We start from the raw sequence: 14,526 nt of genomic DNA, 5'->3' as shown, positions 1-14,526 counted from the left end.
TGTATCCATAAATTGTGCATATGTATACTCGAAACCCTCCTTATCCTAAGTTTACTGTCTATACCTTATTTTACTAAATAGACTTTAACCACAAACCACTATCTATTAATTTACTTGATTATCATTTATCTCTCTTTATATGTTTGATGGTGGCCTAATGTTTGCAAGATTTCTTATAAGTCGACAAATTATTTAATGTCGTCTTATTTGGAAATCGTTTCAGCTGTCTACCATCTATATTAGACATCTAAATTTATAGGACTTTGGGTTCTACTATTGTTATTGTTATATGTTAAATGAAACATTTTAAAATATATAATTTAACTTTTGATCATTCAAAATAATACGACAACCCGTAATTAACTTTAAATTATTAAAGTAAGTATAATAATTTCAATACAAGAATCATAAGGAAAAAAAAAAACAAAAAGAGAAATCATTTAAGATTTGATTTGAATTACACAGTTGTATTTATAAATGAAGCAGCCGATTATGTAATTACAGCAATATTAATCCATCAAACACCTATTTCGTTGGCACAACAAAAACACAAAATTCAGAATTTTTTCAAACTTATTTTAAATCAAGAAATCCAGAGAGAGAGAGAGAGAGAGAGAGAGAGAGAGAGAGTTCATCTCCACCACCCAGCGAACGATTCAACGGCATTGTTTCCCGGCGAAACAAAGGCCCTCTCATCTCTTTCAACCCCCAAACAATTCCCTCTCTTTAGGGTTTTCTGTTCCAACAAGAAAGAAAATTACTCCTTGTAGTATACAATTTTCCCTTTTGCATTTTTTTCTTAGGGTTTGTTCTTGGTGTTTCGCTGGAAAACTTTGCAAATTGTCGTTCATTTTAAACAAAACAAGGTCGAATTTTGTCAGAAGGTAACGAAAGAAAAGGAGAAAAGGGGAATTCTTGAGTTCTTCGGTAATCAGGTCTTCTGAAGGTAGAAGAAGATCTGAAGAAATATGAGCGCATCGAGGTTCATAAAGTGCGTCACAGTCGGTGATGGCGCTGTCGGAAAGACATGTCTCTTGATTTCTTACACCAGCAACACCTTCCCTACGGTGATTATTTTCTCCCCCAATGTTTTCAAATTCTTGTTAATTTTATGGACATTCTTACTTGGTATCAATTTATTTATTGATTGATGAATAGTGCTCTTGATTCTATTGGTTGAAAGTTTGAATGCACTTTTGATTGATTCCTATTTAATTGGAAAAAGAGAATCAGTATATGATGACGACATTCTTTTTGGGTATCTAACTCTAATATGGGTTTTCTTGATAAAGAGGATGAATTTTCTCTTAATAAAAATGAAAAAATTTCCTTAATTTTCTTTTCTGTTCTTGTTCTTGTTTTTTATTGATTAAAGATTTAAATACTCCTTTGTGTTGTTCGTGTAATCGTGTTCTCGTTCTTCGTGTCATTGCTTACAGCTGTCAAACTATTTTGCTTATTCTCTTTAACTCATTAGAACTTTCTCTTGTTTTGGGTTTTATTGTTATTGATCAAAGATTACTCCAATGCGGTTAAACATTTGTTTATAAAAATGATGAATTTTATCTTGTTCCCGATTTTACCAATCTGCATAAAGTTTGAGCATTTTGTTGACAAAATCGATGAATTTTCTCCAGTTGTATATCAAATTTATCACATAATCATATACTTTGTGATTAAAGTTACAAAACCATTATGAATATGTGTTATTGATTATGGTTAAACAGGATTATGTTCCAACTGTATTTGATAACTTCAGTGCCAATGTGGTTGTGAATGGAAGCACAGTTAACCTAGGCTTGTGGGACACTGCTGGTAATTAACCTTTTCAGTGAACTTTGCAATATATTTTCGATGGGTTAAATGCAAAAAATAGTAAATTTACTTTCATTGATTTGTTTATTATTTATTTAAAGTTAAAACCCTTTGTTTGATTTTGAAACATGGGTAAGTTAACTTAATCATGGTTTGTATGGAAACAGGACAGGAGGATTATAACAGATTAAGACCATTGAGTTATCGTGGGGCCGATGTTTTCATTTTGGCATTCTCTCTCATTAGCAAAGCCAGCTATGAAAACGTCTCCAAAAAGGTGAAACATCTCATCTTTTTTAAAAAAAAATTATAGCCCCGTTTAATGATAAGGGCATTTACGTCTTTTGCACAGTCCCAACTTTATGCATTGACATCAGTCCAAATGCCAAATGTAGGAGAGTCTGTTCTTTCATGTCATGTCATTGACATTGGTCTTAGTCCCAGTTTAATGAGAAGGGTATTTACGTCTTTTTGTTTATATTTTCAGTGGATTCCTGAGTTGAAGCATTATGCTCCTGGCGTTCCAATTGTTCTTGTTGGGACAAAACTTGGTGAGTTATGAATGAATGATTCTTCTTTTTTCATTTGTAATTTTTTTTTTTTTTTGGTATTTCATGAATGATTCTTTTTTTTTTTGGGTATCTTTATATGATTGAGAAATAATCAAATTACGTGTCAAAATTGAATATTTTTGGATTTTAGATCTTCGGGATGATAAGCAGTTTTTCGTGGATCATCCTAATGCAACACCCATTACTTCTGCTCAGGTGATTTAATACTCTTAATATTATTTTATTTTTTACTTTAAAAATATTTTGTGATTTAATTAATATTCTGTGTGTTTTACAGGGAGAGGAGTTGAAGGATACGATTGGAGCTCCTGAGTACATTGAATGTAGTTCAAAAACACAGCTGGTAGGTTTGACTTTGGTTTGATTTTTTTTTAGGGGATTTGATATTTTAAATTTTGATTTTTTTTTAATATTTTTTTTGGGGGCAGAATGTGAAGCAAGTTTTTGATGCTGCCATTAAAGTTGTTCTGGCGCCTCCAAAGGCGAAGAAGAAGAAGGGAAAAGGTCAAAAGGCGTGTTCCATATTGTGATGAAGAAGAGAGAGAAAACTAGTTGACCATGGCTTGTTCTTGGATTTCATTTTCATATATGTTTGTTGATTTGTATTTTGATTTTATAAGCTCTCAAAAGTCAAAAGATCTTAATGTAGTAGTAATCATGTAGTTTGCTATCGAAAGCTCTATTTTTCTTGTTGTTTACTTCAGATTCATGCTAATTTTCGGGTATGGGTTTTTGGTTAAATATGATAAAAGTATATATGATATGATGAAAGTTAAAAGTCTATTTCTATTGTGTATGATAAAGAATCCGTAAAGTATCATGTTGTATGCATTTGATTTAACCTTTAAGATTATTTATAGCGACAAAAAGACAACTCTAGTTGTGTAACACATAATTTGCTACAATATAGCATCTCTTTATTTTTTTTCTTTTTTCCACAAATAACCGCTAATTATGCATCATTGCGAGGTTTATTGTTTGCTGAGAACTTTTCTTTGTATGTCCCCGACCAAAAAAATTAAAAAACTAAAAGAAAATTGTATACCACGGAAAGTTTCATTCTATATTACGAAATTGATCTGTAAAATTATTTAAATTATTGCATAAATCGCTTTTTTTATCACAAAGAAATTTTTTAAAGTTGCAGTAAAAAATTGAAATGCTTGGTTGAGAGACATTTTTCAGAAAAAAATGTATATAAATAAGAAAAGTCTAAAGAATGTAACAAACAGGGTGCACTAGATTTGAAAAATAAGAAAGTCTCAAATACGAAATTGGTGATTATTTTGTGGAAATCAGAAAACTTGGAGCTATTTTTTTGCATCTCATATATCACTGTGGCCAGATTTGTCTTTTTTTTTTTTCTCTTATTTAATGGAAATGTAACTTCTAAAATTTATACGACGCGATTATTTAGTTGTGAATGAAATTTACAGTATAGGGTCTTTTAGATCAAAAAATGAGAACCCAACAACATTTTTTCTCGATGATTTTTTTTTTTTTTTTTGCAAAATAAAGAAACACCAAACATGTGCATTGAATTTGTCTATGTCTAAAAGTTTTGCTGAAAAAAAAAACAAAAAAAGAAAGCTTCTTTTTTTGAACTGGCATTTATAAATGACATGTTTAGTTGAAAATGAAATTTTTAATACATGCCAAATAGTAAACTCAATAAGTGTACTTGTGATAAGATTTATCAAATAACGTGTTTTGCATAAACATTATTTTTAAAGATTTTGGAAGTTTTAGTCATTCTATTTGAGCTTATAAAATTCTGTTATGTATGTTTTCCCTATAACCTCGCTTGCATACTTCATGTGATCATATTTGATACAACATTTTAGATTTCATCACATAATCATGTCATCCCAAGTTTGACATATTTTGCATTAAAATGATCATCACTTAACATTTTTTTTTCAAATCAAGTCTCAGCAATCAAATTGTTAATATCAGAAGGACCAATATATATGGATTCAATTAATGTATAAAAGTGATAAGCAGTGAAATGCATTTAATGCTAGTGATGTAGCTCCAATCACAAACAAGACCATGCCCACATCAATGAAGTGTTAAAGCGTTCTTGTGAGACATACAAGCTCCCCCATCACTTTCTTTCTCATTCATCCCATAAATGAACTACACTTTCATGTAAGTGTAACTACACTTTCTCATTCATCCCATAAATGAACTACACATTCAAAAACAAATAGTTTGTGCAAAAGACATGGATTTTCCTTCACTTTTAACATTAAAAAGCTACACAAACTATTTGTTTTTGAATGTGTTCATATCACATTCTAAAAATCCATGTCTTTTGCACAAACAAAATATCAGAACTCCCTCTCCAACCTTTTTGAATAGGAAAAAATACTTCAATTTTTGTTCCACTAATACCAGTCTCAATCTGAGTCCCAATGCACGCCAAACACAGTACAAACTACAATATATTATATCATGTCCCAAAAAGGGCCTTAAGACTACAAAAAGATTGTGGAAAGTTATGGAAAACACTCAAACTACAAAAACACAACATCTTGAAATGGATTTGAGCATAGAATACAAAGAATCTCAAGAACACAAACACAAAAACTCTATAGTATTATAGAAATATTATCCAAAAAGAGTAACAAACCAACATCCTAAAAGCAAATTGTCCTCACAATATGTACAAAACATAAAACCAAACACATTATTTCATATTATCAACCATAGTATTCTACCACTCACCCAAATCTTAAGGTCATCATCAAGCCGATGACAACCCCAATAGACTTTCAAAATTTCACCATCTTATCCTACCTACCTACTAGTGGCAAGAACCTAAAAACACATCAAAGACTAAAAGTTCCTCTTTTTTTTTTTTTTTTTTTTGGGGGGGGGGGGGGTACTACTGTACATAAAAGAAGGCCACAAATGAAGAAGACCGACTAACGAAGCTTATTCTGAGCGACAGCCTGGCAAAGCTCAAGCTCTTCATCATAGAACAATACCCGATTTGAAGCAAATGATTTGCAGATTGGTTTTGGTAAAAGAGATGGAACAATGTACCTAGGAGGAGGAAATGCTGATTCTTGAAACAGAACTGCTGCAATTTGGCGCATTTCAGTTAGTTTCAGGCGGGATGGAGGGCGGGGTCCATGCCTAGGTGCTTTTGGGGTGTTGGGTAGTGTCAAAACTTTGCCTTTTCCATCTCCCTTGCTGTAATAGATTCAAAATCAAATCATAATTCTAACTTTCAAGAAAAGGAGAGAAAAAGAAAAGGTAATCGAGATAATAACCTCACAAAAGGCCAATGTTCAGTAGGTAATGGTGTTGATGTGCACAGCATTTCTTGTCTAGATCTATCTGGTGTTGTGTAGTTGAAATGGAATTGTCGAGCTATAACAACCTGTGAAATGAACAGATGATCATTTCTTAGTTTTACAATCAAACTATTGGTTTGATGAGTAAATGGAAAGGAGAAACTTATGAAGAAACTCACAGCCTTTCTGACTCTTTCAGAGACATGGAAAACAGCTCTTAGTTGATCATGGTGCAAGTGGCAGAGTATTTTGACCTTCAATCATAGACAAGAATGAATAAGAATATAAGATGGAAACAAAATTATAGAAACAATCTAAGTAGATATGAAAATGTTGTTACCAGCAATTCCATTGGGAGAGATTCGAGTCTGGAGTCATAATCTGATGCATTTCCTTCAGGGCGTGGAGTTTTGGGTGTTCTTTGTAAATTATTCTCTTTGAGCAAATCAACTGGTCCAGCCACATTATATCTGAACTTTTCAGGGGATAAAATTATAGGTGTATCATTTGCATGTTTACTCTGAAAAAGAGGAGCTCTGTGAGTCTTCTCTTCATCCATAACATCAACACTGTTCTTTGAAATATCTGTAGATGATTTTGATGCTGAGGCCTTGCTATTACGGAGCTGAGCAAGAGCACCTGGCTTCAAGTACTTGTTAGAACCATGATTACGCCTCTTCTGCTTTGATGTCTTTGACATTTTCTCTTTAGGGGACACTTTACCCATTCAGTTTCTTCTTTTCAGATGTCAACCGTACGATTCTAATCCTTCCAGAGGGACCAAAAGCCAGAATTTATGTTTCCGCCTACTGCTGCTCAGATCCAAACTAACGTCACAACCAAAGGCAACCACCAATGTACCTAAAGCAGTATAATCACATCTCAAATCTGTTAAAACTCTGAACTTTAAAACTAAACAATCCGTGTGAAATATGAATAGCGAAATCAACACCAGATTGCGAGAAAATCAGATACAGATCTCTGTTTATAAAAATGAAGAATAACGACTGAAAACAGACAGGCAACAACAACTTCGTGCAAGTTCAGATCAATCAAAGGAAAGTACTTGTTCCAAGTTTGTGGACAGCAGTCTGATTGCACAAGCTGAACAACTGTCGTATACGAAGACAAAACCGAACTGCAGCCTACTGTCTATAAACACGAAGGAACTTTTTCTCTTAATATGCAAGTAATTATTACCATCAGAAGTCGCCATTGGCTATCATCCTCTCGCTCGGTTACTCAATTCACCTGTATCCATAACCAACAACCAAAAACCCCTAAAATCAGAAGCACAACATGCACAAATTGGAGATGATGATAATCACATCAAACAAACATCGTAGAACTGGTAAAAGGAATCACGAACGAGACTTCATAAACGGATAAAAACAACTAAAAGTCGATACGAACTAAAACACAAAATTGAAGCAATCAATCCATCCCAAAATGACGAATTAATCGAAAATCACGCGCCAACGAAAGCAAACAAACAGATTCGACCAGAGATTAGAGAGGGAGCAAACGAACCTGTAGAGAGAGAAAGTAGAGAGAGGATGAAGAAATTGGGGGAAGTGAAAGTTGCTAGGGTTTTAAATCCGCAATTTGAATTAATTCTGAATGCCCGCCAAATTATATTCTTTAATTGAGGAAATACAATTAAAAATGAAAAACCGTAGATCTTTATGCAGACGTGGCAAGATTCGATTGGATGAATGTGGAGACGTGTACGTGAGTTATGGGGAATCCAAAGTCTTTATCCTGTCCCACTAGGCCTACCTTACGACCGTAAATCGCGGTATATTTCAAAATATTATATTCATAAATCAATAATTATATTTAATTAAATTAAATGTTAATACTCGATCCTCTCTTATCCTACGCCTCAGGATGAAGACAAAATACTTATAAGAGCCAGTTACATAAATGGTCCTTTACCTTTCTGGAAATTCGTATTTCTAGTCCATATTTTTTTTTTTCACAATGAAGTTTCATCATGGTTGGAAGTCCACTAATTTCTCGGGAAGAAGGTGTATCAATGAAACCATAAACTATTTTGATGTCATAGATATCGATGATTTTTCATTTTATGACCCTCATGACATGAGTAATAAGTTAGGTTGTGATGAAAGTACCCCATCTACTATCATTTCTTGGTTCTCGTTAGTGATGTGGATTTTGTGCTTTTAGCCCTAGGTAATGATGAAGATGTGGAACTTCTTAATCTTTTGGTTCTCGGCGGTGATCTTTCTTTTGGGTATGTAGTTTATATGATAATGTAGGGTTGTCTTTTTTGTTAATATATTTACTAATTGTAGTGGTTATATACCATCTTGTTCTTTTGGATTGTACATGTATTAACAATTGATGTGTTGATGTTTTGGTTTGTGTATGTATTCATGTTTTGGGTTATGTATGTATTATTAATCTCCAATTTCCAATGATATCTTAACAAAGTTGAGCACATTCGAAAAGTATCAAATGTGAGCACACTCAAATTATTATCGTGTTACCAATTGGTATGGTTTGTATGTAATTTGCCAATTCCACTTTCATATTCATAGCCATATAATATACACATAAAGACAAATTGATATTTTTGGATAACACCACATTCTTGAGGCAACTACTTATTTTTTACAATAAACCCTTTAGCCAATTCTAACTTCCAACCTTCACCATATACAAACATTTTTTTATAAAAGATAAATATATATTCATAAAGTCACAATGCTAGTTTCACAAAATATAAAAACATGAAGTTGAGATTGCTAATGCAAGCATGCACTGGGATATCACATTCAACATTAAAAATGGTTCATCCACTCAATAACCTTACATTATGATATCATTTTGACTAAAACTTAACTAGTATGTTTTATATTTTCCTAATTAACCCTTCCTCGTATAATTTACGACATTCAAGTCCATTCGGTCAAGAATCTAATATTAACTTTCATAAGTTGACAGCTTGAGTTCTTCTAACATATTTTTTTTATTATTAAACTTGTAATTGATTTATAGCATTATATTTATCAATATTATTTATTTATATTAAAATAACTGTTTTATTTTGATTTAAACTTATTTATTTAATAAAATTACTAAATAAATAAATAAATAACGTATATAGTCACTTTGAGAATGTTACATCAGTGTGATTCCATTCCAAAGAAAGTTAATATTAATTTGGATCAACTTCCGACTAAAGGCAATTATTTGGTTAGAGGTATTGGTCTTCCTTCTTCTCTTTATCTTATTTGTAATAACCAATAGAAAAAAAAGCATATCATATTTTCTTTGGACTGTGAAGTGTCACCTATTACGGATAAGATAAGTAGATGAGTGATTGACTATCTTCGATGCATTCGGTGAGGGTGAAGGATTTAGGGTCTCATTCAGTCATTTGAATCACGGAATCAATCATTATCAGGTAATGGATTATCATCATTCATATTAGTTCATCACTAGCCATGCTCCACATTATCTATTTGATTCTAAACTTATCTTTTCAACATAAGATCAATGATGCAAAATCAAAATTCACACACAAATTGAAATAACTTGTGGGCAAAGTCACGGCCAAGAAAAAGAAGTAATACATGTCTTGGGCATGACAAAAATCTCGGAGAAGACGCATTAATGGTGAAACAAAGAATATACATACGAACATATCGTATTTATAAAAGGCAAATGGCAATTTGGGATTTTTTTTCCAATAGAAACGTCTTTTAGGTTATTGAAAACCATCTTTCCTATTGAAAATTGAAAAATACTTATAAAAATAAGTATTTATTAGATAAATTACTTCATTCATATCAAATACTAAACTGTAACATTTTTTCTGTGGGTCTACAATCTAGACGTCTAGGCCTGTTAAGGAACTTTTGATCAACGTTGACTCAACCAGTTTGGGGCTCTAAGCGAATCAAAAATTTGGGGCCCTTTGACATTTGTTATACTTAATGTTATAAACCAACATCCTCTATCCGAGCTTGGGACCATCAATAATAAACTAAAAAGTTTACAAATGGTGGAGTTAAAAAATATATATATATATATATATGTATATGTTTTTTTGTGAATATATTTTTAAAACATAAAGTTAATTTTTCTAACCTTTTTATATGCAAATTCTTTAATGAAATTTTCATAATCAATTTCTTTTACTAAATGTTTTTCAATCGAAAAAATATCTAATCCATTTAACATTTTTGTGGCATTGTAGATCTTAAATAATTTTTTAACAATTTTAATTTAGAATAACTTTTTTCTGTAGAGACAACGGTTACAAAAATAATTAACATGATCCTATAGGCAACATATGCATTTGGAAAAGAACTAAACTTTTTAATGTAATTAAATATATTAATAATTTTATCACGTTCTAAATGTACAATATATCTTAAAAGTTTTAGTTCATGAAATACCATCAATATTAAGTTATTGTCATGCTTTAAAGATTTTTCAAGATTTAAACAACGTTCTTTTAAAGTATTTTTTTATCAAATGAATTTAATTTTTCTATACTAAATAAAAAACCAAAAATATTTTTGAACTCGTTAAATTGCTCAAATATACTTTTAAGTAAAGTAACGGCTTTATCTACTTTATATAAAAAGTAATCAGTTTTAAATAACTGAAGAGGAGTTTTAGTAGTTTTATTAGCAACATTTTCATTATATCGTCTATTTCTTTGAATTATACGTTTTTCACGAAATTCAGGTTTTACGTTCATTTCTAAAGCCAACTTTCTTCCATAACCGAAACCTTTTCAAATCCGTTTTCTCTATTCTTTAAATAAACACAAAAATCCATTTAGTTGGTCTATAACATCACCAATACATATATCATTTGATTGCAAGCTTTTACTAAGAGTGTTAATAGCAAACAAAACATCAAACCAAATAATAATTCCTAAACAATTCATAGCTTTCAAGTTCATATGTAGCTAAACATTTAGCCTCACTTTTAATTTTTGGATCTCCACAATTTTTGGATAATTGCAAAAGTGCATTTCTTAATTGTGGTGCTTTAAATCTAATTGCTTTTACACTTTCTACCCTACTTTCCCAACGAGTTTGCGATAATGATTTAAGTGTTAGGTTTGATATATTATCTTGTAATATTTTCCACCTTTAAGTTGATGAAGCAAATATCGAATATATACATTGTATAACTCCAAAAAATTCATTAGCTTTATCACACGAAATAACCCTATCATAATTACTAAATTTAAATTATGACAACCACAAGAAGTGTAGAATGCTCTAGGGTTAATATCTAGCAATCGTTTCTGTACGCCTTGATGTTTCCATTTCATATTTTGACCCATTTTCATAACCTTGACCCCTAAAATCATTTATATCTAGTTCTATATTTTTAATTTCATCAACTATAGCATAATATAAGTCTTTACCGACTGTATTGTCTACAATTAAAAATCCTAGAAAGTACTCCTTAATTTATATTGGAGTTGTTGAAAGTTCTAAACATCATACGATAATTGACATTTGTTCCTTATGACTTGTATCGGGAGTACAATCAAGTTTTATTGAAAATTATTTGGCCTCTTTTACTTTGTTAATAATTTTACTTTTAACTTCTCCTAATAAACTACTGAGTTCATTTTGCATATTGTGTCCAAGACAATGATTATGAATTTATTTGTCATTACATAATATGTTCTTCATAATAATATCAAATTTCGCAATCATTTCAATTATAGTTAAAAAAAATTACCATTATTTTATTCATAAATCTTTTCATTTGTTCCACGAAATGTTAAATTATTTTTTCCTAAAGTTTTTACTACAACAATGATTCTTATTAACACATTTTCCAATGTTCTTTTTCTTTATTTATTTGTTCTTGGATTTGCTTGTCAATTGTTTTATTATTTGTTAATCTAGTTTCTAATTCAATCCATGACCTCATATTAAGAATGTGTTCGTTACATGCTTCATGTCTTTTTAGTATACTGGAAATATTGTCTCAATCATTGTTACATTTATGTGTTAATGAACATGTAGATGTATTCACATTAAATAATTTACAAGAAAAATAAAAAACTCTATCTACATCTATGGAATAAACCAACCATGTTCGTTCGTATTTTTCTCCATTTGGTATTTTTTCATATAAAGAGATGTACTAAAGCTTCTTGAATGTTGATATTTTGGAAATTTAAAACCATAAAGCTTAATAGGACATTTTTCTACGATTAAATCTCTTAAATTAATACTTATATTATTCCATACTTGGATCATATATGTTTAAAGGCATGTTATCATTTTCACTATTAGTTTGTTCGTTATCAATTTCAATATTAGTTTGTTTTTATCATTTTCACTATTAGTTTGTTCGTTATCAATTTCGATATTAGTTTGTTCGTTATCATTTTCATTATTAGTTTGTTCGTTATCAATTTCAATATTAGTTTGTTTATTATCATTTTCAATATTAGTTGGTTCATGCTCATTATTATCAACATTACCCTGTTCTTGTTCATTATCAACATTAGTTTGTTCTTGTTCATTATCAACATTTTTGTTTGTAGTTAAATATTTTAAAAACAACCCTTTTTGTTTATCTATAAAGGCTTCTTCTTGCATTTTTCGTTTCCTTTTTGAAGCACTTGATTCGTATTTTCTCTTTTACATGATTATTAATTATTTGATTAATAATAACTATATGTATAGAAGATATGGATTAGGATTCTACCGCCCCTGAGATAATCGAAAGCTCAAAACAATGGAATATGCCAATCTGGAATCAGTGAACAATGGAATCTACCAATCTGGAATCAAAAATCCGAAAATTGAAAAGATTAACAACTTTGATCATTCATGCCATTTGGTTAAATCCAAAAACAATTAAAATAAATATTACATAAGTTAATAATAAAACATTGTGCTTTAATCGGAAGACATTATATAACAGGATGTCAAACAAGAATCTCCTTTAAAACAAAACCAGATTATGAGCCAAACCATAAAATTCAAATCAAATCCAGCATGTTTGATCAAAAAAGCAGTGACAAAGATTACAACTGGTTACAAAAGTCATGTCCCCTTTCTAAGAAAATCGCAATTCAACCGAAGGAGAAGTTTTATGGGTACATTCCATCAAAATTCACATAACTGAAAAGACCAAAAGATTAACCCTAATCGGTTATTAACCCCAATTAGATTATTAGATAGTAGAAAAATCAAAAGTGAAAAGTGAAAACACAAGCAGATTATCGTTTCAATGACAACAGAATATCAGATCATTAAATCAATGATTTTTGAACAATAGAGAAATCGAGAAGGAAGAAGGAAGAAGAAGAACTGAAGTCTGAAGAACAGCAACGATTCAGTCTTTTAGTGTGGAAGAATCGAGATTGGAGAAGGCCTAGAATCGAGAACCAGAGTCCGAGAATGGAGAAAAAGAAGAACGAAAGTTTAATCGTCGTTGTTTGTGCCTTGTAGTTGAAAGAAACGATATCGCTTTTGATTTTTTGGGGAGTCAGGCACGTGAACCGTGAATCAAATGGAGACTAAGAAGCTGGAACTTGAAATTAAGTGGGGCCCCTTACAATTGGGGGACCTAAGCCTAACTTTACTCACTTATACATAAAGTCGACATTGCTTTTGATTTATAATTATATATATTATCATTGTGGTTTTACTTGCATGTCATTTGTGGAAGCGTTAATCATAAAATAGATTATCCGATGTAGACATGGCAAACGTGTCGTGTTGTGTCGTGTCAAGACATTGAACGGGTTGAAAGGGCTTGACCCTAACCCGACCCGTTTACTTATCACGTCATGCCGTGTCAACCCGTTTATTTTCGTGTCGGGTTTCGAGTTAATGTTTAGACCTTTTAAATATGTTGTGTCATGTCGGGTTGAAATATTTTAAAGGGTGGAAAGTAGGAGCTGTGGAGGCAAAAAGGAAAAAGTGAAACACATGAGTTATGAGATGGAATGACAAAATTTATAGTAAATTTAGAAGGAAAAATGAAAAGAGTTAAAGTTAGGGAGCAAAAGGGATAGGTGGTGAGGATGACTAAAATTAAGTAATTTTGAAAATTTGAATATTACTTCTAATTATTGAGTTTGACCCACTACAAGGGTATAACATTTAATAGATTTATAAAAATATGAAATTTATTATAAATATTATATAATTAAACGGGTCATATTCGAGTCAACTTCGAGTTGAAAGTCTTGACTCTAACTCTACCCATTTAATTACCATGTCGTGTCGTGTCAACCCATTTACATAAACGTGTCAAAATCTCTGACCCTAACCAACTAATTTCGTGTCGAGTTCTTGTCGGGTTTTCATGTCGTGTCATGTTTTGTCAGGTCTAATCCGATGTCATTTTCATATTATCAACCAATTTGCTATCAATAATGCTACGAGAGCCTCACGGGTCGTCGGTTAGTTGTTACGATGTGTAATTATTCATTAAAATAATATGATTTTGCTATGTTTATTGCTATAAAGTTTATAGTCGTTCTTTAAAAAAATAGTTTGCCTTACACGTTAAGGTCTAAAGGCCTTTTTTTCGACGGATATTTGAGTCCTCAAGACCGGCCTCCTAGCAAGGAAGTCAGAGTGGTTAGGAAAGACAAGAATTTGGCAGGCGCTACCGTCGGGGGGCTTCAACCGAGTAAAAAAAGCTTGAGCGTTTGAAGAAGCCGCTTCTTTTTTCCTTTCCTTTTCTTTTCTTTTCATTCACGTACACACACGTGTGTGTGCGTGCGTGTGTGTGTGTGTTTATGTTTGTATGTGTGTGTGTGAAAGAGAGAGATTAACTACAAACATTAATGGACAAAAAAT

At 31.4% G+C, this 14,526-nt stretch overlaps 2 protein-coding genes and 1 long non-coding RNA gene across 4 annotated transcripts; 2 read left to right on the top strand and 1 right to left on the bottom strand.

Moving 5' to 3' along the window:
- The first annotated feature begins 545 nt into the window (after nt 1-545).
- LOC145087298 (rac-like GTP-binding protein RHO1) lies at nt 546-3,085 on the top strand. Its single transcript, XM_079025236.1, has 7 exons — nt 546-1,067; nt 1,728-1,815; nt 1,983-2,092; nt 2,303-2,366; nt 2,518-2,582; nt 2,665-2,730; nt 2,816-3,085. The coding sequence occupies exons 1-7, from the start codon at nt 969-971 to the stop codon at nt 2,915-2,917; spliced, it is 594 nt and encodes a 197-aa protein (XP_078881362.1). The 5' UTR covers nt 546-968; the 3' UTR covers nt 2,918-3,085.
- A 1,884-nt stretch (nt 3,086-4,969) lies between these two features.
- FBS4 (F-box family protein) lies at nt 4,970-7,319 on the bottom strand. Of its 2 annotated transcripts, none has more exons than XM_079025232.1 (6): nt 7,223-7,319; nt 6,759-6,943; nt 6,033-6,553; nt 5,872-5,946; nt 5,669-5,778; nt 4,970-5,588 (listed from the first exon to the last, which is right to left on the bottom strand). In XM_079025232.1, exons 3-6 carry the CDS (start codon nt 6,417-6,419, stop codon nt 5,318-5,320), a joined length of 843 nt encoding a protein of 280 aa, XP_078881358.1. In that variant the 5' UTR covers nt 6,420-6,553; nt 6,759-6,943; nt 7,223-7,319; the 3' UTR covers nt 4,970-5,317. The 2 variants fall into 2 exon arrangements, with proteins under 2 accessions (XP_078881358.1, XP_078881357.1); XM_079025231.1 differs by having other exon boundaries at nt 6,893-6,943; nt 7,223-7,310.
- Nucleotides 7,320-8,924: 1,605 nt separating this feature from the next.
- LOC145090565 (uncharacterized) lies at nt 8,925-13,369 on the top strand. Its single transcript, XR_013701652.1, has 2 exons — nt 8,925-9,125; nt 12,992-13,369. It is a non-coding gene; the product is annotated as an uncharacterized LOC145090565 (long non-coding RNA).
- The last annotated feature ends 1,157 nt before the right edge of the window (nt 13,370-14,526 follow it).

The sequence above is a fragment of the Lactuca serriola genome, chromosome 2 (genome assembly GCF_051521515.1).
Source record: "Lactuca serriola cultivar US96UC23 chromosome 2, Lser_US96UC23_V15, whole genome shotgun sequence".
Classification (NCBI taxonomy): Eukaryota; Viridiplantae; Streptophyta; class Magnoliopsida; order Asterales; family Asteraceae; genus Lactuca; species Lactuca serriola.
This window is presented reverse-complemented; position numbering and strand designations above follow the sequence as displayed.